Genomic DNA, 27,457 nt, shown 5'->3' on the forward strand with positions numbered 1-27,457 from the left:
CAGTGCCCTGTGTTACAGTGCCTGTAAATACGACAGGCCTAACTGTATTAGGCACCTGCAAGAAACTTTCCTTTGGGAGCCTGTGACCAGTGGCTAATTATAGTGACCTCAAAACAACTTCTTCAGAACAAATGTATTGTTTATTCACCCAAAGGTGTATAATCTCACAAGCAAAGAGAAAAGGGTTAAAACACCAAAAGTCTATATGAATCTGGTCTAATCTAAACTTTCCTTACAAATTTTGGTAAGCACCACTTAGCTCAATTATATCCATTTCTGTGCTGGGAGCAACATAGCCCTGCTGAAGCTTCTCTCTCTCTCTGTTTCCCCTGAGCAGCTGCTGCCCAGCCCCAACTTCCTCTCTAGGTGAGGGTTTTAATGGTTTAGTATCCCTTTGATCCTAGGTTCTGGCCTTGGGGGAATAAATCAGGAACCAGGTGGGTAGGCATTTCCTGATTCAATAATGTATCTCTTCCCCCTCTCCTCACTTTCTGTTAAGGACTCCCAGTATTCTCTGTGGAGGTTTCTATCTCTTTTTTCATTTCCTGCTTGTTTTGTTTCCCCTAACTGCCCCTTTGATTTAACTCTGTATAGTCAGATAGAATTAATATCAAGCAAATAAACTGGGGTACATATAAAATTCATGCAAAATAATACAGTTTCCCCCTCATTCTCCACATCCATACGTACCTCTCTTCTGATGCAAACCTTGCTCACTCCCTGATTGATGTCTCACCTTGATCACAGAAACCTTTTTTTCCAGTCCTCCATTTTCTTCTCTCCCCCTCAGATTTGATATCAGCCACACTGCTAGTTGTATTCCTCACTCCAGCTATCTCCACATTTTCCCTTCACTCCCTTTTGCTGTTTCTTATCATGTCGAACTCAAGCCCTTCTCAGCCTCCCCTTCAGAGGTCATGCATGATCTTGCCTCCAAGTCTTCTTGCTTCAGCCTATTGCCTTTTCTTACTCCCTACTCTCTTCCTAAACCACTCCTTTTATTGTCCTTTTTCAGGCTGCTACCTTATGCTTGGAACAGCTCCCCACTCCTTGCTTGCCTGGTGCCCTCTCTTCCAAGAATACATCCTACACTAGTCTCATCTTCTCTAGTAACCTCCTCACACTCTCCCTTACCTGAATTATTGTTTGCCCTTTGGGGCGTGCCTACCTCTTGTAACACACTATGTTCAGTGAGTCAGGGAAATTTAAAGTGACTGATTTTTTTTTTTTTTTTAAGAAGAAAATGGGAGTAAGATTATATTTTAAAATATAAAACAGCAAAAGCCTCCTTTCTGAACCACATGGGTATAGCCCATATATAGTATATAGTTGTGCTCTGAGGGAACAGCACTCTAGGAATCTACTATGGTTGCTCCCCTAGTTATTGCTTTAGTAATGCTTTAGAACTCAAGACAAAATTAGGATATTCTAACTGGCTGTGAGTGATGGGAATCCCACCTAAATAATGTTTAGTTAAATGCACAGATCTAACTCCCCCATTTAGAAATAGCAATAAATGCTCCACAATATTAAATTAGACGGGATTATTGCACTGCTTGGGTGATTACAGTCACTCTGCTTTCAGCTTTGTGCTCTATAACAGCCCCCAAGGCATGTGATAGTGGCCCTAAAGTGTACTGCTGCCTGGATCTTATTACTTCTATTATTTATTCATAAATTAGATCAACCCATAAATTACCCGGTTTAAAACAGCAATTTGTAGAATTGGTAACTTTCATCTTTTCCAAATCTGGAATATTTTAATGGTAGAACATCTGTGAAGAATACAACCTTTAGCTCACCAGTTTGGAATAGCAGAGCTTGTGGAACATTAGACGAATTTCTGCTTCCATTTAAACCTGAGATTAAAATAGTCATGTAATTGTAGGTTTGTATTTATAAAGGTGTATATCATGCTGTTTGTTGCAATCATTTTGGCTGAAAATGATTAACCAGCACATTCTACATTGACTACTGGAACCCTAATGTATACTGATGTTTTCTTTGTTCTAATAATGGTGAAAACTGAAACTCTTGTTGTTAAGAATTCAAATATCATGAAGTTGCTACAAACAGCACCAAGCTATGCACCAACATCAGCAGAGGGAGGAGAAACAGACTATGAGCAGCATGTTACTATCAAGATCAGGAAAAAAGGTATGTGTCACATTTTTATTAGTATAAATAGAAAGAAGAGATTTGGGGATGAATGTGTGCTAGATCAGATATTCTGTAGTATTTATTTTATACATAATATAGCTTTAAGGAACAGTCAGCTGCTTTACATACTGTTTATTACAGGTAACACCTAAATTTACTGTAACTGAAAAAGATTGGAGGAGGGAAAGTAATTTGGCTGTTAAATTTACCTTGTGCATTTGATGTTACTTTGTGCAACTTTCATAGTCTCTTCTGAGTAGTCAGTTTTCTCTTTTTGCTTGTGAGTCTCTATCAACAGAAGAGAGACATTTAACAGTGGGGAAAATGTGGCAGTAAAACCATCACAGCTGCTGGGGAATTGAAGAGAAGGTGGTACCTGACACTGCTTTTAGTTTACTTTTTAAAATTGTGACTAGATTTCAGGTTGGCTGTTCCTTTTACACAGTATGGAATCTGTAACGTACAGAGGTCCATTTGTGTTTATACAAAGGGAGAAGAGAATTTGTTAATTCAGTATTCCTGTGTGTTTGCTTTGTGGTCTTCTCTTAATATATGTAAGGATAATTTTTTAAGAGAGGTGTGTGGAAAGAAGAGAGGGCTAGGATCTATGTTACTTCACCGAAGACCTATTTAATCTGAAAAAAATATGTTCAAAAATAGTCAAGTAAATAGGTAGAATCTGAGTTTAAAGTTATTTATGCTGAAAAGCTGCCTTGAAAACTGAGTGAAGGAAGTACTCTCAGGAGTTGTGCTAACTAGCTGCTCATGTTTGGAAACAAATACAATCAGTGCTACTAACTCTGCACTAAGCTATGGCAAAGTGCCAGTCTTGCCTTAAAATCCACCTGCAGCTCTTCAGTTTCTCAGATGAGCTGATATGAGGGGGAGCAATATAACAGGAAAGATAAGTGGCATTTTGCATTCATGCTTAGCATCAGAAGAGAGCAGCACCTGGTGTAAGGAAGACTTAAGTCTCTGCTTTTGTTTGTGTACATGCAGCCAGTTCATCGACTCGTTACATCCCAGTTGATCACTGGGCGGTAGCATTCTGTACCTATGCTGAAATACACACGTTCCTTGAATTTGAACTCAGGGATAGCAGTGGATTTGTCTGCTACAGCAAGCAGTGGTTTTTGCTTTGCTAGGTTCATAAGGTAACCTGCGGGTCTGGTTGGTGGTTCTGAAATATCCTTCACCTGGTGCAATCCAAACCAACACACTGAGGCACACACTGCTTGCCTACCTAATACATACATATGTTATGTAATGTATTTTGTGTTAGCACTTAGCATCAGGGGGTATGTCTACACTGCAATTAAAACCCACAGCGGGCCCATGTCAGCTGACTCAGGCTTGCGGGCTCTGGCTAAGAGGCTGTTCAATTACGGTGTAGCTATTCGGTCTTAGGCAGGCGCCCAAGTTTGGGGACCCTGTGAGAGGGGAGCATCCCAGAGCTTGGGCTTCAGCCTGAGCCTGGACATCGATACCACAATTAAACAGCCCTTAGCCCAAGTCCAAGTCAGCTGTCACTGGCCACCTGGGGGTGTTTAATTGCAGTGTAGACATACCCAGGAAGTCCTGGAGAAGCGAAGTGCCTTTCAGTCTTCTGCAGGGAACTATGATTACAGCCCGTAACTTCATTTATTTTTATATATTAATTTTTGTTATGTGATGTTATAGCCTCCTCCAGGATGAATGGAACTTTATTTTTACTTTTTTTAGTAGCCCCTGGATGTTTGGAGTCAGACATATCCTTTTGTTTGTTTTGCCCTAAGGAACAGTGATGGACTAGGTCCAGCATTCTTTCTAATTAGCTTGTACCCATATGGATGTTTTGCCCTACTTGCCAATGCTTCAAAAGCTCATCCATCTTAATGTTCACTACAGGGAAAAAATCTTATTTCTACCAAAATTAGTTAATTTATTTAATAGATAAACTTCAGTATTGATTTTTTTTGAGGACTCTCTACAAATGTATGTAACTTTGTTACCATAACTATGACATCAGACACTTTTGGACAGGCATTAATAAGGTTGAATCAAAATATAATGTGTATCTCTTAAAATAATTGATTTATAATGATGTCCAAATGTATGAATGCAGTTTGGTTTTCAGTGTTGCTACTGTTTTCACAATTATAATGCTATTCCTGCTACAGGACTAATCACATCTTTTCATGAGAAATACATTTAAAAAAAATCAGAGTTTCAGTAGTCGTTTAAAATAATGTTGGGCGCTAATTAGAATCCACGGTACACAATGCCCAGGCCTGCCTATTTTGGGAAGTTTGTTGCTGTGACAGTGGTGACAAGCTCCACAGCAGGTCTTTGAAGCTAGAATGGGAGACTAGTAGCCTCTAGGCCCTTAACATGTGATCAGTTTAAACATAATACATCAAGGCTTTAGTTAACACAGGGATTCAGATTTTGGTTGTGGATCAGGCAGTAGCTCTTAGTATTGTGAATGATGATGTTGATAATTAAATGAAGTTGAGTCACTGCTTTAAAAACTTGCTTTGGCCAACCTGCAAATTTTGTGAGCTTTTACAAATGATTATGGTGATTTTCTGACATAATTTTTCTTAAGAAAGATGTTAAATGTTTTGTAGTTTAACATGAGAGTTAGAGAAGTATCCTGATGCGACAGGCAGAAATGCTACTTTCAGGAATGATGGTGGCAGTTTCATAGAACTGTAAGATAGCCATGACATAATAAATCTGAATAACACTGGGATTATGTGGTGGTTGTTCGTCAACTGATTCTGACTTGGAAACATTTGAACTAAAGTCCCTGAACTTGAGAACTATTTTTACATAGTTTAACAAAATGCCCTTGTGAAGCTGGGACAGTCATGCTCATCTGATCAGGGCTATGTTTCTTTCTTTTTGCAAATTAAAATGGCTTAAAACATCCAAGAAGAAGAAAATGTGACTGGTTCAGATGACTTCTGTTATAGTTTTTAATGTGATTTTAAAAATTAAGTTCAGCAGATACCACTTTTCTATTCAAAACTGTTCTAACTTGATTCTAAAATATGACTGAAATTTAATTTCTCACCCCCAATCTCCATTCCCGCTCCTGGTTTTTTGAACCTGTAGTAAATGTTAAGTTACCTGAGACAGCAGATGATCCCATCAGCAGACGACTTCAACTGGTCCAATCAATCAACAGATTTAACAAGTAAGCATAGAAACCTCCTTGAAATACCACTGACGTCATTTCCCAACAAGTAAGAAACCTAACTTTTTAAATAAAGAAGAAAATGGGCAAAGCGTATATCACACTCCAGATAAGCTTTGGCTGGCAGTTTCATAGCAGTCTAAGGGATTTTACTACACATTTCTCATTCATTTTAATGTGTGGCAAAATCATCTAGACTGCTTTGAAAATCTCCTCCAAGCACTGCTTCACTGAGATATTTGAAAACTGTGATGATGATAACTCTTTTGATAATTGCAGATACTTGTATTTAAGCTCTTATACATAAAATCATAGGACTGGAAGGGACCTCGAGAGGTCATCTAGTCCAGTCCCCTGCACTCATGGCAGGACTAAGTATTATCTAGACCAGTGGTTCGCCGTTCCAGGCCAACGCTCCAGGCCAGTACTCCCTCCTAGGCAGGAAGCTGCACAGGCCAAGGGACGTGCTGGCCGCCCTTCCTGCAGCCCCCATTGGCCTGGAGCGGTGAACCGCGGCCAGTGGGAGCCGCGATTGGCCGAACCTGCGGACGTGGCAGGTAAACAAAACGGCCTGGCCCGCCAGGGTTTTTCCCTGAACAAACGGCAGCTCTAGTTTGAGAACCACTGATCCATCCCTGACAGGTGTTTGTCTAACCTGCTCTTAAAAATCTCCAATGATGGAGACTCCACAACCTCCCTAGGTAATTTATTCTAGTGCTTAATCACCATGACAGTTAGGAAGTTTTTCCTAATGTCTAACTTAAACCTCCCTTGGTGCAATTTAAGCCCAATGCTTCTTGTCCTAGCCTCAGAGGTTAAGAAAAACAATTTTTCTTCCTCCTTCTTGTAACCACCTTTTACATACTTGAAAACTGTTCTCCTGTCCCCTCTTAGTCTTCTCCTCTCCAGACTAAACAAACCCAGTTTTTTCAATCTTGCCTCAGAGGTCATGTTTTTTAGATCTTTAATAATTTTTGTTGCTCTTCTCTGGACTTTCTCCAATTTGTCCACATCCTTCCTGAAATGTGATGCCCAGAACTGGACACAATACTTCAGTTCAGGCCTAATCAGCGTGGAGTAGATCGGAAGAATTACTTCTCATGTTTTGCTTACAACACTCCTGCTAATACATCACAGAATCATGTTCGCTTTTTTTGCAACAGCATTACATTGTTGACGCATATTTAGCTTGTCCACTATGATCCCCAGATCCCTTTCCGCAGTACTCTCTCTTAGGCAGTCATTTCCCATTTTGTATGTGTGCAACAGACTGTTCTTTCCTAAATGGAGAACTTTGCATTTGTCCTTATTGAATTTCATCCTATTTACTTCAGACCATTTCTCCTGTTTGTCCAGATCATTTTGAATTATAATCCTATCCTCCAAAGCACTTTCAACCCCTCCCAGCTTGGTATCATCCACAAAGTTTATAAGTGTACTGTGTATGCCATTATCTAAATCATTGAAGAAGATATTGAACAGAACCGGACCCAGAACTGATCCTTGCAGGACCCCACTTGTTATGCCCTTCCAGCATGATTGTGATCCACTGATAACTACTCTCTGGGAACGGCTTTCCAACCAGTTTTGCACTCACCTTATAGTAGCTTCATCTAGGTTGCATTTCCCTAGTTTCTTTATGAGAAGGTCATGTGAGACAGTAGCAAAAGTTTTACTAAAGTCAAGATATACCACGTCTACCGCTTCTCCCCCTTCCCCCAATCCACAAGGCTTGTTACTCTGTCAAAGAAAGCTATCAGCTTGGTTTGACATAATTTGTTTTTGACAAATCGAGGCTATTACTTATCACCTTATTATCTTCTCTGTGTTTTTGCAAATTGACTGCTTAATTATTTGCTCCACTATCTTTCTGGGTACAGAAGTTAAGCTTACTGGTCTATAATTCCCTGGGCTTTCCTTATTTCCCTTTTTATAGATTGGCACTATATTTGCCATTTTCCAGGCTTCTGGAATCTCTCCCATCTTCCATAACTTTTCAAAATTAATTGCTAATGGCTTAGATATCTCCTCTGTCAGCTCCTTGAGAATTCTAGGATGCATTTCATCAGGCCCTGGTGACTTAAAGACATCTGACTTGTCCAAATAATTTTTAACTTCTTCTTTCCCTATTTTAGCCTTTTCTGGTCCTACCTCATTTTCACTGGCATTCACTATGTTAAATGTCCAATCACCACCCACCTTCTTGGTAAAATCTGAAACAAAGAAGTCATTAAGCACCTCTGCCATTTCCACATTTTCTGTTATTATTTCCCCCCTGTCATTGAGTAACAGGCCTACCTTGGGTCTTCCTCTTGCTTCTAATGTATTTGTAGAATGTTTTCTTATTACCCTTTATGTCTCTAGCTAGTTTGATCTCGTTTTGTGCCTTGGCCTTTCTAATTTTGTACTATATACTTGTGTTATTTGTTTATATTCATCCTTTATAATTTAACCTAGTTTCCACTTTTTGTAGGACTCTCTCTGATTTTTAGGTCATTGAAGATCTCCTGGTTAAGCCATGGTGATCTCTTGCCATACTTCCTATCTTTTCTATGCAGTGGGATAGTTTGTTCTTGTGCCCTTAATAACGTCTCTTTGAAAAACTGCCAACTGTCTTCTATTGTATTTCCCCAAGACTTGCTTCCCATAGGATCTTATCTACCAACTCCATGAGTTTGCTAAAGTCTGCCTTCTTGAAATCCATTGTCTTTATTTTGCTGTTCTCCCTCCTGCCATTTCTTAGAATCATGAACTTGATCATTTCATGATCACTTTCACCCATGCTGCCTTCCACTTTCAAATTCTCAACAATTCCTTCGTATTTGTGAAAATCATATCTAGAACAGCCTCTCCCCTAGTAGCTGCCTGCACCTTCTGAAATAAAAAATTGTCTCCAATACATTCCAAGAACTTATTGGATAATCTGTGCCCTGCTGTGTTGTTTTCCCACCAGATGTCTGGGTAGTTGAAGTCTCCCATCACCACCAAGTCCTGTGCTTTGGATGATTTTGTTAGCTGTTTAAAAAAAGCCTCATCCACCTATTCTTCCTAGTTAGGTGGTCTGTAGTAAAATCCAAAGTATATTCTATGCTCAATAGTTGTTTATTCACAGAAAATACTAGATTTTTTTTCTGTTTTTGTTTTTAATATGAATACACACTTCAGGTACCCGATCTTTGTATGTTATTGAAATGTTGCCATCTTGTGGCTGATGAGTCCACAAGATTATGTTGCAGAGAGACTGTCACTAAAGACACGTTGCTTTGTAGTTAGTTCTAATCCTTTTTAAATATATTTTTAGATCAAAATATTTACGGAGAACAATAACAAGAGATAAAAGTGTCCCTAATTTTGATGACGAATTATTGCATCAGGTAGGAGAAAATGTTTGCTTGAGTTCTTTATATAGCAATTTTATTTGCTTCTACACTTATGGAGTACTCATGTCAGTTCTTACATTTCCTCTGTTTAGTCACTTGTTGCAGGCTCCATCTGTGTGTTGTCTGTGTCCTGCCCAGAGCAATCTGGGATATATATCAAGCCTTAGAGGGCCAGAACATATGAGAAAAGAGCTGTAGTCAAGCGGAGATGAAACTGACATTATTGGGGGTTTTTAAGTAGGTTGAGCAAGAATCCTAGAAGAGACCATTAAGGTGGGAGACCTTGGTGTTGAGATTCCAGATGGCTCTTACATTATAAGCGCTAATGTGCCCATTGTTAGGGAGGGATTGTTTGCAAGTAATTAAGGCAGCAAACTGGGTGTTGGAACTCCTGAGTTCCATTCCCAGCTCTGCCACAGATTTCTTTTGTGACTTTGGGCAAGTCACTTAATCAGTCCACCACTGTTTCCCCACCTGTAAAATGGAAGAATGCTTTTCTGCTTCATAAAGTTATGAGGCTTCGTAAAGCACTTCGAGATCTTAAAATGAAGATGCTCAATACGTTATTACTTCTAACCAGTACTAACCATACTACATCAACGGTTTAGTTAACAGTGGGATTTCGGACTTTTGGTTGTGGATCAGGCAGTAGGTCATACCAAGATGGTGGTTTCCAAAAAGTTGATGTGCAAAAACAATATACAGTACTTCTGCCATGGGTGGCTGTTAGCACTATGATTTTACTAGAGCTTTGAGTTCTAAATTGTTACATTAATTTGAATTTTGGAGATGCCCATTCTGAAACTTTTGGAAGATCTTGTTTCAGGAAAAGCTTTTGGTAATGACTATTTTTGGGTATTCTTATTTATAGACCATCTATCCTTAATATACCTGGACTTTAGTATTTTTAGTTAACTTTAACTAAAAATAAAGTAACTCCTGTAAAATATCCAGTGTTCCAGGAGAACCACCCCTTTGCCAAGCAAAAAATAATCAAGAGTAGGTGTGAAAGGGGGAATTAAAATAGTTAAAGATGCAGTGAATGAAAGAGAGAGGCCTTGAGGACAGCTACAGAGACACTATGGCAGACAAGGATCCTGCATCCAATCCAATTACGCCTGGAAGTCTCAACTGAGAGCAGTGACAATTTGGGTGATCTCAGTAGTCTTGGAGGGTAGAAATGGTAGTTGCTTAGGTACTTGAGTCCTTGATTTAGAGAGAGCACTGAAAATGAGACAGCTTGAGTTTTATTCCTAGCTTTGCTGGTGACTTTTTGTATAGTCTAGGCAAATTACTTAACATCTCTGTACTTGTTTCCCCATATGTAAAATGTAATGATTATGCTTCTTTGTAAAGCACTTTTAATCCTTGGCTATATGCCTTACGTACTTTTCGATAATACTGTATAATAAAAGTAGACCTTGGAACGAATCTGTAGGCTTATATTTAAAATGTAGTCTTTTGACCTTTTTATGGGCAGAAAAATATACAGTGCCTTTAACATGTACCATTTTTTCTTTCCCACAGTTAGCTATTAAGAGCTTTGATAAGACCAAGTTAAAACCTATTGACCAGATGTTGGATCAGAGCAAAGTTAAGATTATTGACGCAGAAAGCAATGGTGAACCTGCGAAACAGGATGATGTGATAGATGCTCCTCTTAGAAGTAAACTAATGCACCGAAGACACACAGTTAGTGTGGCACTTTCAGCAGAGAATGTCAGTGACGACAGTGATTTATCCAACACAAGAGATCCAAGTATTTCACTGTCAAAAGACTGTTCTGGTGACTTGCTATCAAAACACTAACAAGGAAGTGTGAATTTGCTGCCAAAAACTAAAGAACCAGGTGGTGCCAGTTTCAAGATCCTCCTGCTGGGCATTAAAGAATTAAATGATGCTTAGAAACTGCTTTCAAAAATGGATCATAAAGATGAATCTTTAGCAGAGGCAGAATGTTCCCATATGGCTTGCACTTTTGAAGACTGAATCCTCTGTTTATCGTGGAAACCCCTCCCCAGCCAATTTGTGACTGATTTCAGGAAACTGAGACATATTGAAATGTCAAAGTATTTAGACAGAAAGAAGTGATTGTTTCCCATTCCACTTTCAAAGCACTTATTAAGAAATTACTTATAACAGTAGAGGAGAAAGGCTATATAGTACTTTCTAGCTACCCACTCCTGTTTTTTTAAAAGGCATTGAATTATTTTTTTCTTTTCAGTTTTTGTCACTAAATTGGTTATATTATATTTATTGCCAGAAGGAATTCAAAAGTCTCTATTTTTATTATAATGCTATGAGCCACTATATTTATTTAATAGCATTTTAGAAATTAATGTAATTTCTGTATATTGCAACCAGCTGCGCAAACAGTCCATAAAAATCTACAGCATGAGATGAACGTGAACGGTAGTATCCTGCAGTCCCTATATAGACAAAGCGCCCCCTGATTTCAGTGGAACATTTACCTGTATAGGGTCTGTAGGATCATGTATTACTGGCGATGGAATAAAATAAAATGCTCTCACTGCAGAACAGCTTTGGACTGAAGAATGTTCAGATCCCACTTAAAATGCTCATTTCTGTGCAGAAACAAGCATGCTTAACACACACAGTTGGCTTTTCCCCCTGAACAAATCAGACAAAGCCACACACATTCACACCTCTGCACGAAGCCTACAGCTACTAGGTAAGTTATCTGGCAGGAAAAGTAAGAGTTTGCAGAAACTGGCTGCATGTTATCCTATTTTAAAAGGTGATATTTTAAAGGATGCTCATAGATAACTAGATGGAAGCTTAGATGTTGAACTTGTTTCTTAAAAAAATTTTTTTAAACTGAAAAAATGTTAAGTGTGAATTAAAAAGAAAAAGACTTCAATAGCACAATTCAGGTTCTTAATGATAGTTTTGGTTTACAGGTGGTCACATCCAATTAACATTTTGTTTCTTTTATAAAATAGTAATATAGACCATTTTGATTTTTTATGGTGGTATTGATACTATGCTTAGGGCACTGTGAAATTGGAGGACTTCCCATGTGATTATTTTCAAATAATTTTTAATGAGAAGTAAAAGGTGCTTGAAAAATGAAAAAACTCTAAGATGAAGGTTGCATGTATATTTTTCTAAATAATTTGGGTTCATTTAATTTTCTAACTTGCCTTGGATTTGTGCCAAATGTTGGAAAAGAAAAATAGTAAAAGTAATGATTCTTGAAAATGTTCTTAACTTTGACTACTTATTTAAAAACTGACTCCCTTTAGCACGGTCTTCTCACTGTTATTGTAACGTAATGTTTAACTATTTTACTTTAAGCCTAAGGATGGTTTAGGAATAGTTACACTAAGTTTGGATGGCTTCCCCTTCCCCACACCTTCATATTACCACTGAACATGCTTTTCTCCCTTTGAGCTTTTTTCTTTAATCTAATATAAAGGCCTGCATATAAAAGGGAAAAAGTTACAGAAGCAGTTCGATTTAAATGGGATATTTCCTATTTCTAGATGACTTCAATGTATGTCCTTCCCTTTCTGCCCCATACTATTTATAAACAACTTGAGAAAAAGGATGATCTTGTGCTTAAATTACAGCAGGAGACATGGACTGTACTTTTGGTCCTCAAAACAGACTTTGAATGTGACCTATGGCAAATCCCTTATTGTTACGCTATGTAAAATTGGGTTAATTACCTACTTAACATAGGGTTGTTTCATGGCCAAATTTATTTTCTATAAAGTGCCTGGACATGTTTAGCTGGAAGGTGCAAGGTATCATTTGTAAATTTAAGATTAAAATATGGGTAAACTTAAAGAGAAAGTGTGAGCACATTTTTAGAATTGATTTGTGGGGATTAATTTCAGTTTAATTACAGCATTCTCTTAAACAAAAGATTGCCTATCTGCCTGCTTCAGTAAAAAATGAAGTTGGATAATGAGAGATTCAGTTAATTAGATGCTTTTAATAGTTGCAATAGTATATTACTATCAAGTATAAAAAGAGATATGCAACATATTCAAACAGTCCAAGTATATTTCATTAGATATTTATTATAAACCTATTATGGAGACTAGCTTTGGCAACAAGATTTGTCATGCTGTTTATTCAGTGACCCCTCTCCTTTGGAAAATACACTTCTAATCCTGCTCTCTCTCTCCTTTTGGGAAAAAACGAGAGAAATGTAAGAGGATCTGAAATTAACTAGTTAACTTTTTAAATGTTGCTAATAGCAAACTAGATGCAACTCCTAACAAAAATTTCAATACGGTACAATACTTACTGCAAAATACGTCATACTTCAAACCTATTTCTATGCAATTAATAAAACAGCTCCCGTAATAGTGTTTGTAATAAGCTTCAGCATTGATTTTTTTTTTAATTTTTTTTTTTGGCCTGAGTCTGAGCTGTTTCCCAATCACTGTTTAACTTTTCATTTGGAGGACACTGCTTGCATCTTCAGCCTTGTCTGTTGGGATACTATTGTGATTGCCTCCCTGAAAGGGTCTCAAAAGTTTCAGTAATCTTAACTTTCCCCTGTAGAAGTGAAAGTATCTCAGATACTTACAATAATAAGTAGGCCTGAACATGGGTAACATGGATGGATGGTTCAAAACTGCTAGAGTGCTTCAGTTATCAAAACAGGGAGACACTAAAATGATGTGGCACATTGAACAAAGTTTTTGATGTTTGACTAGAAGTGCCCAACCACTGATAGGTTGGGATGTAGTTTTTTGAAAACCAAGAAGACACCTATGCTAAATTCTAGGTCATCCATCCATTTAGTGCAATACATACAGCAAATCTCACTGAGCAAACCAAGACTCCCCTCATCACAGCTTTCCCCCAAATACCTCTTCAAAACAATGGATTTGCAGTATAGTCTCCATGTGGTCAAGTTCTTCTTGCTCTGAAACAGCATGTGTGAATTCTAAAGTCACAGACTGTTCTACTTCAGGGAGAAGCCCCCCACCTCAGCAGTTCCATCATTGCTGTTAATATGATCATACATGGCACAGAGAAGGGGCAGTCCTTCAAGTAAGCAGGTTCCAGAACATTTAGGGCACTTTATTTATTTTTTATAAAACCTACCTATTTTTTTCAGCTGAAATGGACAGGGCCACTCTACATGCATCCGAAGAAGTGGGCTGTAGTCCACGAAAGCTTATGCTCTAATAAATTTGTTAGTCTCTAAGGTGCCACAAGTACTCCTGTTCTTTTAACAACTGTTTGATATGTTTCACTAGATGTTTGACACTTATCTCCCACTCTTTGTAATCCAGTATGAGAAACATGACTGCTTCAGTCCCAAAATGACTCAAAGCTTTGCTGCTATGAAGCAAACTTAAGTTGTGAGTAAAAGGCAGGGCCTGCTCACAGAATCTGGCAAGAATAGGACTGATATTGTAGAAACACATATTCCTAAACAGTGCTACACACAAGAACACAAACACCCCATACCAAGTATGGTACAAAGATAACGAGAGCATATTGATCCCTCCTAAAGATAAGGTCAGGATGACAATATGATGGATAGAGATGTTTTGATCAAATCAACATGTACAAGGTAATGGATGGTAACAACCCATGTCAGGGGGCAGTAACAAATCACATCAGAGGGGCAATATATAACTTGTTTGTATTGATGTATAAAATGACACTGAGGGAGTGTCTTTGGCTGGCCTAGGGGATAATGGAAAGTCCCACCATTAACTGAACTAGTCCATTGAAATGGGCATACCTGTATTAGTGTACCTGTACACTAGGACCATGCTTCAGTGACAATAAACATGGCAAGAGTTCCTTCGCTACAAACGGGTCTGTGGTTATTGGGCAGTGCGATCGAGGTCTGCTGTACCAACTGTCTGTGCAGAGCTGGGACAGCACACAGAGAAAACACACATGCAGCCAAACATCTAACAACATCTTACCACACTAAGCAGTTTCACTCTTCTGATATGTAAGGAAATGGCCTAAACTAAATTTAAGTAAATTCAGTAGCATCTTAAACCCATCTAATGGAAGATCCTCCTTTAGTAATAATGAGATGGTTAATGTTGAGAAAGATGGGGAGCAAACTTAAAGAGCACTTTAAACAGTTTACCAGTATACCCTACAACTGCAGACTAAAGCCCTGATATCACGAGATTCAAATTGTACTGGGTTTTCACGTCTTACTTATTTACAATGAAAAAGTAGACATTATTACTGAAAAAGCCAGTTTGCTCTCTGAAAGGAGTCAAATCGTTTTTTTAAACAAATAGGCTTTTCTATTAACTTCTCACTGCACTAAAATTAAATGGTTGGGTTTTTTTTAAACATGAAGAGTTGCACAGAGGTATCACCTTCGTAGAAGCTGAGCACTATAGCCTACAATAGAGTGCCATTTTAAATAAGGAAGTTGGTAATGTAGACTGCAAGTTAAAAATACAAAATTGACAAACACTAGCTGTAGTAATCAAAGTTTTTACAATATTCACACAGATGGAAAAACAGTCACTACTGCTCATACTTTTTTAAACAAAATTTTAATCAGTTCCAAACCGTTACAGTTGGAATAGTGTACACTGTTGCTCTTAAATGAAAGCAGAAAACAGCTCTTCTCCGGTAGTGAAGTCTCTCCCCTTTTCACTTCCATCTTATCACACAAGATGTAACAGTATTTGTACCACAAATTTTCAAATAAGACGACAACACAGGGTCAGTTTTACTTTATGCATGCAAGTCACATGGAATTTAGAGCAGGTGCCTTTCCTTTTTTGACAAAAATAAACTCCAACCATTTAATTAAATAGGAGAATAAAGAACATGGTGTTACCAACTATCTGAATAGAGTTGTATTACATTAGTTATCCAATTAAGTTTCAGTCACAACTGAATATCCACTCTACTCAACTTTTTAACCTCATTCTGCAGAGACAGAGACAACTTGACAGTTTCCAGAAGAAACTGATTCAATCAAACTATATGCTATGTACAATTTCATCCAGCAGACTACATAAGATGTCCTCTCAAAGAACCACCTCTCTTCTCACCAACTCGTTCAGCAGCTGTTCTATTCTGCAGACTCCAACAAAAGGTTCCACCGGCCATAGTCTGAGAACCAGTGAGGTATTGTATAACCCCTCAACTAAAGGATATCTTGTTTCTGTATCAACTGTTGTGACAGAGAGAGAGTTGTCATTCTTTCAGCTCCCACAGGCTCTGGGTGTTTGCAACCGAAGACACTTTTACTGCCCTCCCAAGACCTCTCTTATGGTAGCAACAACTTACGGAGTGGCAGGTGCTGATAGCATAGCTTACATGCTGAGTAGGACAAAGGAAAGTTCATGCTAAGAACATGGTGGGAAAATCCATACCACACAGGCCTCTTTACTACTACAAAAAGTTAAGCTATAAAAACCCTTCTCAAATTTTGTTTTACAGAACATGAGTTCATTTATTTATTGACTTTTATAAAAAAAAAATGCAGAAAGCAAATACATTTAAATATTGTCAGAACTTTCAATTTGCCTATACTTTGTTTTCTTTGCCTTTTTCCAGGCAGTTAAGCAATCTTACAGTAGCATTTAATCATCATCATCCTCTTCATCAGAATCCAGTACTTTTCTTCTGTTGAACTAGAAACAAACACAATAAATTCAGTTTACAGCAACTCCTTCCAGCTTCAAAGATTCAAGACTCAAGTTAATCACTAAGGGCAAAGTTCTCAATGCTTATCCAAGTTAGTAGTCCCATAGGTGCTGTGTGGATGGAATCTAGAATCCAATCCTTCCCTTCCCCAGCATGGCAACATAAAGAAAGGGCTGTGGGCAACCAGTCTATGGTAACTTATAGAATTGTAGCCGCTACAGCCCGTTGCTCCCTGTAAAAATATTTGTGACCAGTGGACCTATGTGGTTTGCAGGCCCTACAACCCCAGCCCACAAACCTTCCTCCTGAAACTCAGCTCCAAGGTACAAGGTTACAGTCCCCAATACAATATTTCTAAAGCCTGAATTTATCCTATAGAATTATTATGGTTTTGCTACACATTTAGAAGAGGGAATTTTTACCTAAGTGTTTAAATAGCCTGTCACAACCTTCCAGAACCTCTTATCAGTGCAGAAGTAATGCAGATTCACAGTGAGCATCACCAAGGGTGTAGACAATAGGAAAAATAGCAAGCACTAAAATATTGTCCAACTTCTGTGGTCAAAAGCTACTTTCATAGTTGAGTACTCGGTTACTTTAGTAACTATTCAGGATGGATAAAATTCTATGATATAAATCAAAATTAGACTTAATTTAATACTCTAAAACCTAGCAAAATTAAATTTGAAATTAACCTACATTAAGGGCTAAACTTACCTATTAATCATTACAAAAATAATTCAAGCAGTACATGTTTGCTGCCAAAGATTTAAAGAAAGTCAATCATCTGAACTGGTCACTGGCTAAGCACATGGAACCAAAGTTTGAAATCCGGAATCAGCTTTTAAAAGCAGTAGCCTCTTCTGCAGGTGCAGAGAGAATATTTTCTTTCAGTTTATTCCACTAATTCAATTCAATGACTAGCTAATGCAAAGTTGAAAAACCAACCAGGAGATGAAAGTGGAGGAATGATATTTTTATTCATAGATTGGAAAAGGAAAACTGAGGTATGAGAAGATCTACCAGTTCTAAAATCTTGAAGGCATGCTGGCCAGCTATAAACGACAGATATTTCCTTTGTTTAAAGAATCACTTTTAAATGCAAAACATGTTTTAATAAACTTATGTATTCTGTGCATTCAAGGTAGTTTTATTTAACTAAAAAAAATCTGAAAATGTTTTTTGTGCAACTGATTGAATTCCACTTTTCATCCAAATCCAACCTGACAAGTCATGAGTAAAAAATGATCTAGTAAATAAATGCATGGACTATTGTCTAACAAAAATGTAAAATTAAGAATCTAAATGTATATTTAAGCAGTTATATAGCTTAAACATACAAATAGTGTATCCTCCTGAAATAGCATGAAATATGTGCAGCAACTATTGTTGGCCCTAGCCTTTTATTTTTCTGCATTGTCTGAGAACAGGTTTGAACCAAGTTTACACTGCCTTTGGAAAAAACTTACCTTTACTGTTGTTTTCTTTTCTGTTTGCTGGCTCACTTTTTCAAGTATTTCTATCAACCCTTGTTCTGATACCTAGAAGAGCAGAATAAAAACCACACACTTTATTTGGAGAAGTGGCTTAGGTTCAAATAATTGAATCTAGTATAGTTCTCTTGCTTCCCTTTCCCCATTTGTGTGCTTGCAAAGATGTTTAATTGACTACTGAGACTAACATACTGTTTAGTGGCTCACATGCCAAAGAGACTGATTAACTGCGATTAATTGACCGTCCTAATTGGTAATCACATGATTAACTAAAAAAAATTAATCATGATTAAAAAAATTAATCGCGATTAATCGCAGTTTTAGTCATGCTGTGAAACAATGGAATACAATTGAAATGTATTAAATATTTTTCTACATTTTCAAATATATTGATTTCAATTACAACAGAATACAAAGTGTACAGTGCTCACTTTATATTTTTATTACAGATATTTGCACTATAAAAGTAATAGTATTTTTAATTTACCTAATTCAAGTACTGTAGTGCAATCTCGATCATGAAAGTGCAATTTATAAATGTAGATTGTTTTTGAGTGCAGTTAAGTAACAAACAATGTAAAACTTTAGAGCCTACAAGTCCACTCAGTCCTACTTCTTGTTCAGCCAATCACTAAGACAAACAAGTTTGTTTCCATTTACCGAAGATAATGCTGCCCACTTCTTAATTACAGTGTCACCTGAAAGTGAGAACAGGCATTCAAATGGCACTGTTGTAGCTGGCATTGCAAGATATTTACGTGCCAGATGTGCTAAAGATTCATATGCCTCTTCATGCTTCGGCGTTCGTTCCAGAGGACATGCTTCCAAGCTGATGACGCTTGTTAAAAGAGAATGCATTAATTAAATTAGTGACTGAACTCCTTGAGGGAGAATTGTATGTCTCCTGCTCTGTTTTACCCGCATTCTGACATATATTTCATGTTATAGCAGTCTCGGATGAGGACCCAAGATATGTTGTTCGTTTTAAGAACACTTCCGCTGCAAATCTGACAAAATGCAAAGAAGGTACCAATGTGAAATTTCCAAAGATAGCTACAGCACCAAGGTTTAAAAATCTGAAGTGCCTTCCAAAGTCTGAGAGGGATGAAGTGTGGAGCATGCTTTCAGAAGTCTTAAAAGAGCAACGCACTGATGAGGAAACTACAGAACCCAACCCACCTTCTGCTGGTGGCATCTTACTCATGATGAAAACGAACATGCGTCGGTCCACACTGGTTTGGATAGTTACCAAGCAGAACCAGTCATCAGCATGGACACATGTCCTCTGGAACGGTGGCTGAAGCATGAAGGGACATCTGAATCTTTAGCACATCTAGCATGTAAATATCTTGCGACGCTGGCTACAACAATGCCTAGCGAACGCCTGTTCTCACTTTCAGGTGACATTGTAAACAAGAAGCAGGCTGCATTATCTTCTGTAAATGTAAATGAACTTGTCTGTCTGAGCAATTGGCTGAACAAGTAGGACTGAGTGGACTTGTAGGCGCTAAAATTTTAATATTTTTAAATGCAGTTTATTTGTACATAATTCTACATTTGTAAGTTCAACTTTCATGATAAAGAGACTGCACTACAGTACTTGTATTAGGTGAATTGAAAAATACTATTTGTTTTTTACAATGCAAATATTTGTAATTAAAAATATAAAATGAGCACTGTGCACTTTGTATTCTGTGTTGTAACTGAAATCAACATTTGAAAATGTAGAAAACATCCACAAATATTTAAATAGATGGTATTCTATTATTGTTTAATAGCGTGGTTAATCATGCGATTAATCACTATTTTTTTTAATTGCACGATCAATTGAGATTAATTTTTTAAATCTCGACAGCCCTATTACCAATGTGATATTACTGCCACTAGAAGATATTCCTGTAACAAGTTACAATATGGCTCACAGAAAATTGCACCATTTCCGTACCAATGACAGCTATTTTTAAGAACTACTTATCCACAGTACTGTTCTCAAATCTTATTGCCTCAAAAAGCCCTGCTGCAGGAGTCATGGGCCTGGACAGTTATAGATTAAGTGCAATTCCCGCAAGCCCTGTGTTTCATTTAAAAGGAGTGTAAAAGTCCTGTGTCCTCTAGGAGTCCCTTAGTTCCCCATCTACCTCCTGAAGCCTTAATTAAAGTTGCTTTCTGGAGTGGGGAGAGGCCTCCCTCAGCACACTGCCCTCCTAAAAATCAGCATTTGGTCTTGCTGCACTATTGAAAGAACAGCGATTTGTGAATTGAACTCTAAGTAACAACCGTAAATGTTTTGGATAATACACTGTAGATTCACGAGGCTACCATCCAACTCAACAAGTGAACCCTGATGGTGAGACACTAAAATGTCCGCTAGTTCATCACAACTAGTTACATGATCTTATTCACTAAGGGTAGGTCTAAACTACCCGGTAGTGCGGTGGCAAGCAAATCGAACTTTTGGGTTCGACTTATCGCGTCTTGTCTGGACGAGATAAGTCGAACCCGGAAGTGCTCGCCGTCAACTGCGGTACTCCAGCTCAGCGAGAGGAGTACCGCGAAGTCGACGGAGGAGCCTGCCTGTCGCGTCTGGACTGAGGTAAGTTCGAACTAAGGTTCTTCGAACTTCAGCTACATTATTCACGTAGCTGAAGTTGCGTACCTTAGTTCGAATTGGGAGGTTAGTGTAGACCTGCCCTTATACTTACAGCCAATAGCTCTAAACATCAAGGGACTATAAACTTCCCTTCCCCAGGATGCTTATGGTACTTTGGGAAGCCACCCAGGTAGCAAAACTGATTAAGATGAAAACACAATACAGTTTTATCACATTTGAGGTGAAGCTTAAGGTAGTCCCTGTCTTTGTGGAAGCTGGTATAATGTGGGTTAGCTGTCAGCACCTGCAACTCTGGAACTCCCCAGCTGAGCCAATGGCCTCTGTGAAGGCAATGTCACAAAGGAGAACAAATGCTTTCAATTACAAGACTGACAGTCTTCCTAGGCATTAAACTGCACTTCTTCACTCCAGAATAGCACGTCAGTTTAAGACAGCTAAATCATAAATATTTTTAAAAACGTATGGACAGTGTTTACACACAAATGTACATAGATACATACACACACAGCTTAAGGATTTGAGAATCATTCATATACATGCTGTAACTCACACCTTAGCATGTTATACAAAATGTTGTACACTTCAGTGTTAAATTTCTCAGTTTGTTTCATTGGGTACACTTGGTTTGAAAGTGACCAGGCAAACAAGAGCTAGAGTAACATCAGAAATTTAACTTACCTTCCCACCTAGCTGTCCAAATCTTGCCATCTGTATAAGGTAATTCTCTACAGCTTTTGCCTTTTCTGGCTTCACAAGTGCTAAATTGCTTACTGCAACAAAAATGGGTACTGTTCATTTTTGTATTTTACCTCCTTCATCTACTATACAAAGAAGTGAATGAGGTACTGTACAATTTATCTACTAAACAGAAGTTGTACTGTACAATTTAGTCCTAAATTCATGCTAGGATACGAAAGAACCATGAATTGAAGGGAATAGTTTTAATTTATACAAAACATTCTACAAATATGCTCCTTCTAAAGATTTGTTAGGGGGTTCAAATCTCTTACTACCTACAACAAGACAACCCTACATACTTACCGGTGTTTCACCCTGCCTACTAAACTTAATGCTGCAGATCACTAGTAGCAAGGCCACATTGCTCTACCAAGTACCACCTCCATTTTTAATACATACAAATTAAAATCTCAAAATCAGGTTATGGGAAATTGGCAATGGACAAAAATGCCTTTCACTCCTAGGTACTGGTTCAAATCGAAATTAGATCAGTTGTGACCAATTTGTTATCACTTTAGATAGATGGTCTTTGGCATACAAATAAGCTGGTAGTCACACTCACAGCTGATCTACACTACAGGTCGACATAAGGCCACACTACAGCCTTCCTCCCACCAGTGTAAATGCCCTACACCAACATAACTCCACCTCCATGAGAAGTGTAAGGCTTATGTTGGTGTAGTTAGGGCAACAGTATTTGTGTAGACACTGCATCCCTTACATCGGCTGTCTTGTCAATTTCATGGCAAGAAAGTCAAGCAGCTAGAGCCCAGCTGCCCCCCAGCTCCCAGATGGAAGCCAGGGTGAGAAGCCCAAGTGGTGCCTGTTGGGAGCCAGGCAGCCTTGTCACCATTGGAGAAAGCGGAGAGGGCTGCCTAGCAGGAGCCTGTGGGGGAGCCAGGCTCCTGGCAGGGAGCTGCCAGCGAAGCCGAGATACCAGGCTCTCAGCTCCCCACACTCCCCCTCTTAGGTCAGTGGAAGCACTCCTTGTGAGGACGCACACCACCAACCCAAAGAAGGCAGTGTGGACATGTACCACCCAGTAATTACTGTGGTGACTGTAAGTCAACTTAATATAGGTCGATGTAGGTTTGTATAGTAGACAAACTCTCAATTTCCTAATGAGGAAACATCCGTATCAGAAAAGCTCATCATGACAACTCTCATCCTTGCATGCAGTCTTGGCAGAGACCCTCATTTATTCTCTCATTCCTAGAGCTGAGCCCCTCTAAATAAGGGTTAAGATACACCGATGGGATGGCATAGGGATGCTGGCACTTCTGCTTACTATGCTTTTCACATATTCTCCCCCTAAACAGAGAAATTCAGTTTAAGCAGGCTATCGATTTGGCACCTTTCACAAGCATCAAATTTACTAATTCCTGCTCCCACTAGAATAAACCACCACATCTGAGGATTTGCTTTTCAGCATATGTGTATCCATGATCAGTTTTTAAAAAATATTAGTGATTTGAAAATCCACAACATTAGTCTTATTATTTTTCCATCATCAGAGATAAATGCTTTCTTTTATTTAATCTCCTATGCATTCTATTTAAGGCCTTGATTTAGGGAGACATAACAGTACAAATGAGAATTTTTATTTAATGGCAAAATACATGGATGCTTACATCTGGCACGAGCTGCTTGATCCAGAACTTGAGCTAAAATGCTATTTCTCATCTCTGACTCCCTGTAATGAAAATTCAGTTACACAATAGCACTAAGGTTTCAAGCATCAGACATAGCATCTTGCAAGATGACCAAGTCTGCTGAATACTTTGTATTATCAAAACAAAAACCAAATTATTTTTTTAAGGACTAAAAGTCATTTCATTCAAGTAGGTACAGATGTTAAGTATAACAAATTAACACACAAAAATGAAGAAAATTTAATGTTTATCTGAGGTGTAAGAAAATAATGTTTTTAGCAATTGTAAACAAACAACCCACAACATCCTACAAAATCAAACGAAAGATCTGATCCAGTTCCCACTAACAGGTGCAGGTTCTAAATAATTTAGGGCCCAATTCCAAGCATCTCAGGCAAAATTCCCAAATTTTGCTTAAGCGAAAGATAAAACCCTTTGACTTATTAGCAGCTGATTTACTGGCTGTTCTATAACAAAATAATCCAGTTTAGTATTTCAAGGAACTGTAATTAATGTTTAAAAACAAACTGATAGAAATTCAAAACCACTAGACTATGAACATGCTACCTAAAATCACCAGCTCACAATCATACCTCTGTTTGGCTTCTTGTTGCGCTGGATCACCAGAAGGATCCTGAAAGACAAGAATGTCAGAAGACACTTTAGCAATCCCTTTAGAAAACACTCTGTGCAGGATGTCAGATTTTAGTATTTCACTGGAATTTAAAATAAGCTGGCTAAAGCAAAATTATCTACCTGACCATGGTTAAGAGAGGCCAGGTGGGTGAGGGAATATCTTTTATTGGACCAACTTCTGTTGGTGAGAGATGCAAGTCTTTTGAGCTAAACAGAGCTTTTTCTCAGACCTAAGGAAGAGCTCTGTGTAGCTCAAAAGCTTGTCTCTCTCACCAACAGAAGTTGGTCCAATAAAAAAAATATTACCTTACTCACCTTGTCATTCTAATATCCTGGGACCGACAAGCTTGCAACAATACAGCATGACCATAGTTTAGACATTGAGAATGTAAAGTGCCTGCCCTAACAGATGAGTGATCCATGGTTGTTTGTCCTGGTGGAGCAAACTAGTACCCTAATCCTGCAACTGGGTTCGGCCAGGTAAAGGCAGTTACAGGTTTGGGGCATAAGGCCAGCTCTGTGATCTTTGAAGGCAGAAGGGTGAGCTTTCCAACAGCCTGCCGTAGATCACAGCCACCGACATCAAACTACCTAAATTAGGCTTGCAATTAAAGTTGAAATCTTCAAAACTTCCAATTTATGAACAGACTACAAGCAGCAGCAGCAACAGTGGTAACCAGTCTAGAAAGGGTTTTGAAAGTGTTGCTTTCTAAACAATTTGTAAAAGTCTATCTTCTCTCCCACTTAACAATTTTGTTTGCAAATTTTCAAAATAAAATGGTGTACACAATACAGGAGCCCTGTTCTATTTTAACAGAATGTTTTATTCAAAGAAAGTGATTTCACAGGTTACATCTCTTCCAGTTCTATTCCCACCCTATTAATTTCTTAGAAGAAAGTTATTAAACACAGATTAATGGAAGGGGAAGAAGAGTCCCACCCCTAATCACTTCATAACAGATGTGTGATTAAAGTACAAAGCAGATTTCCATTAGTTGTACCGTACATGAATAGTTCCTTTCGCCATCCCATTACCCAATTTGGTATTTATATTCTCCCAAGTATTTCAAAGACAATGATGTGTAGGTATTCTATAACTCAACAGTTTCTTAAAACTCTTTGAGCAATGCAGGTTTGCTTCCATTTACTCTTTTAATTCATTCAATACATCAGTTCTGAAAAACAATGACTGGCCTTTCAGAAAACCGAGGGAACCGTGCAGCATATCTGCTGGTGGTGAAAGAAGAGACAGGTACTGTTTGGGCACGTGGTGGAGGACCAAGGCAACAGGAATTGAAATAGGGTGGGGAACTGTCCATATGAGGAGCTTCTTCTTGGAGTCTAAGGAGGGGAATAGGGGTTGCTGGTGTTTGTTGGAAGTGATGAGGGGTGGGGCAGAGAGCCGCATGGGCCCTGAAGGAGAGGGGGAGGCTGGCAAAGGATCATCTGGGTTACAAGGCCTGGGCATCAGGTGTCTGGAGAAGTTGTCTGGTCTCTGGGAAGGCAGATAAGGTGTGGAGGGAGTGGTCTGGGCCCAGGGTGTATGGTTGGGCTAAGGGGACCACCTCTGTTAGATGAAAATAACAGATGCTTTATTTTAAAGGACATTTTAGGGAAACACCACTTCCCTTAGCTTACCTAGTATTTTTTTCTCCCAAGTGTACTTTTCTACTTCTCTCATGTACACGATTCAATTATCATAAAATTCAATTTAATGTTTAAAATGGGAAGCCAAGGGGCTTTATTTCAAGTAAGGGACAGCTAGCCACCCTACTGGGCCCTGGGAAGGGGGGGCTAAGGGGTGCTTGGGGGCCCAGTGAAGGGGGCTGTCAGGGCTAGCTGTCAAGGCCCTGGGGAGCGGGGAGCCGAGAGGAGTTGCTAAGGCCGTGGGGTGTAGGAGGGGCTGAGGAGAGGGCGGTGGGGGCTGTCGGGTCCCCGGGGAGGGGGGAGGAAGCTGAGGAGAGGGCGGTGGGGGCTGTCGGGTCCCCGGGGAGGGGGGAGGAAGCTGAGGAGGGGGCGGTGGGGGCTGTCGGGTCCCCGGGGAGGGGGGAGGAAGCTGAGGAGGGGGCGGTGGGGGCTGTCGGGTCCCCGGGGAGGGGGGAGGAAGCTGAGGAGGGGGCGGTGGGGGCTGTCGGGTCCCCGGGGAGGGGGGCAGAATGGGGCTGTCGGAACCTGGAGGGGGGGTCCCCGGAACCTGGGGGCTGCCGAGGAGGAGGGGGGGCTAGTCCAGGGTGGGGTGTCCACGAGCGGTGCCAGCCGCTTACCCCATGCTTAGCCTGCAGCTCAGTCAGCCGCTGCTTGCGAAGCGCCTCCAGCTCCTCGTCCGCCATGGCTCGGAGTGACGAGGGGGGCGGGACAACGCGAGATAACCGGCGGGGCCGTGCACCGCACAGTGCGCATGCGCCCCGGTCCCAGACCCCGCCAATCCATTGCCGAGAGCCCCGTCAGGCTGTCGGCCGAGAGCCGGTGGGATGAGGGAATTGGGCGGGGAATGGGCGCTGAGGGGAGGCGCTGGCAGGACCTGGCGCAGCGAGATGTTAGGGTGTGAGCGGGTAGGACCAGCTTCCTACATCCCCCACCTCGGGCTGCTGGCCGGGGACTCCCACATCTCGGACCGTCGTCACGGCCCTGGGCGCCGCGGGGCCCAGGTGCGCGTTACCGGGTCTGGCCCACCCCCTCCTGCCCTGCATGCGGCCTCCCCTTCAAACTTCTCCCCACGCCTCGCAGCCCAGCACGGCTCTGCCCCTCGCCTAGCGGCTTCCTGGCCCTACCCCCGCTCTCCCTCCCAGCCACGCCGGCCGGCGGGCAGCGGCAAAGGGCAGCGCTCTGTGCCGGTTGGGGACACCCTCTGCACGGCGTCATCTTCCCCGGGCCCGAGGAGCTGGTTGTGTTGCTAGATTCCGCCAAGGGAGTGGTGCCTAGTGGCTGCGCCGTGCCGGAGCTGGCCCTCTCAATGCCACAGTGGTGCAGATTGCACTGGCTGGCTCCTTGCATCCGTTGTTCTGACTGATATACAGCCAGTATGTGGTTTGCGATATCCAGCGAATTTGGTATGTCTGTATTAGAGAAATCGTTGTCTGTAGTGTCCCTGAGCTGACTGAAAGTCACCTTGCAGCCGCTTGCAGAAGGGCTTTGGTGGATTCATAGGGAGACCCTAAGTGGATGAAGTTACCCCTATCATTTATAGGAGCAAGCCTCACAGTCACAATTAGTCTCCATCCTCAGAACTGTCAGCTGTGACAGCTGGTAGCTCGCTCAGCTGATTAACTTCCTTATTTTGATGGCTGAGTCACCCCTCTGTCCCACCAGTATTGCCCCCCTTTAGAGTCTCTTACCACTTCAGAAATGCTCTCCCCGAGCCTCACTTCCACAACTGTGGATCACTGGCTGACACTGCATGCTCCCACAGGACATGATTCACCTCACATACACACACACAGCCCCCATTATGCCCACTCTGGCCATGGAACTCTACATCCATCTTTGGACTGCTGCGGATACTGTATCTCAGCACCCAGTGGAGGGTAGGAAGAACTCAGCTGGTAGCTTTGCTCCTAATAGCCCCTCAACTACTAGCTGCTTCTCTTCCTCCAGACCCAATAAGCCATGGAAAGCTGATAAATATACCAGCCCTCACTTGAACTGGTGTAAGGTAGCACTTATACCAATTCAGAGTGGTTATTATGGACACACTCCACCTGGTGGTGTTGTAATCAGTGCTACACAAAACACAAGTCATGATGCCTGACATAGAGATCTCTAATTTGGCAAGAGCCCTGTCTACACTGCCACTTTACAGCACTGAAACTTGCAGCGCTTGGGGTGTTTTTTCACACTCCTGAGTGGGAAAGTTGCAGCGCTGTAAAGTGCCAGTGTAGACCAGCCCTAATTTGGGAGTTATCATGGTCCAAATGCAGACCATATTTGGCACTAGATGTTATTCCATCTGAGATACCAGTTATCAAACAGGCAGCTCT

At 40.2% G+C, this 27,457-nt stretch overlaps 2 protein-coding genes across 4 annotated transcripts in view; one reads left to right on the forward strand and one right to left on the reverse strand.

The window, feature by feature from the left end:
* The window catches only part of ANKRD27 (ankyrin repeat domain 27), a 73,790-nt gene extending 61,843 nt beyond the window's left edge, over nt 1-11,947 (forward strand). For all 3 annotated transcript variants that reach the window (XM_054048553.1, XM_054048551.1, XM_054048552.1), the window contains 4 exons: nt 2,046-2,157; nt 5,260-5,341; nt 8,643-8,715; nt 10,249-11,947. In XM_054048553.1, the coding sequence (XP_053904528.1) occupies nt 2,046-2,157; nt 5,260-5,341; nt 8,643-8,715; nt 10,249-10,530 (549 nt within the window). In that variant the 3' untranslated portion in view covers nt 10,531-11,947. The remainder of the gene's footprint in view (nt 1-2,045; nt 2,158-5,259; nt 5,342-8,642; nt 8,716-10,248) is intronic.
* A 3,279-nt stretch (nt 11,948-15,226) lies between these two features.
* PDCD5 (programmed cell death 5) lies at nt 15,227-25,849 on the reverse strand. The gene is made up of 6 exons (XM_054048555.1): nt 25,745-25,849; nt 23,438-23,478; nt 22,824-22,885; nt 21,133-21,224; nt 17,820-17,891; nt 15,227-16,337 (listed from the first exon to the last, which is right to left on the reverse strand). Exons 1-6 carry the CDS (start codon nt 25,808-25,810, stop codon nt 16,287-16,289), a joined length of 384 nt encoding a protein of 127 aa, XP_053904530.1. The 5' UTR covers nt 25,811-25,849; the 3' UTR covers nt 15,227-16,286.
* Nucleotides 25,850-27,457: the final 1,608 nt, after the last annotated feature.

The sequence above is a fragment of the Malaclemys terrapin genome, chromosome 14 (genome assembly GCF_027887155.1).
Source record: "Malaclemys terrapin pileata isolate rMalTer1 chromosome 14, rMalTer1.hap1, whole genome shotgun sequence".
NCBI classification, from domain to species: Eukaryota; Metazoa; Chordata; order Testudines; family Emydidae; genus Malaclemys; species Malaclemys terrapin.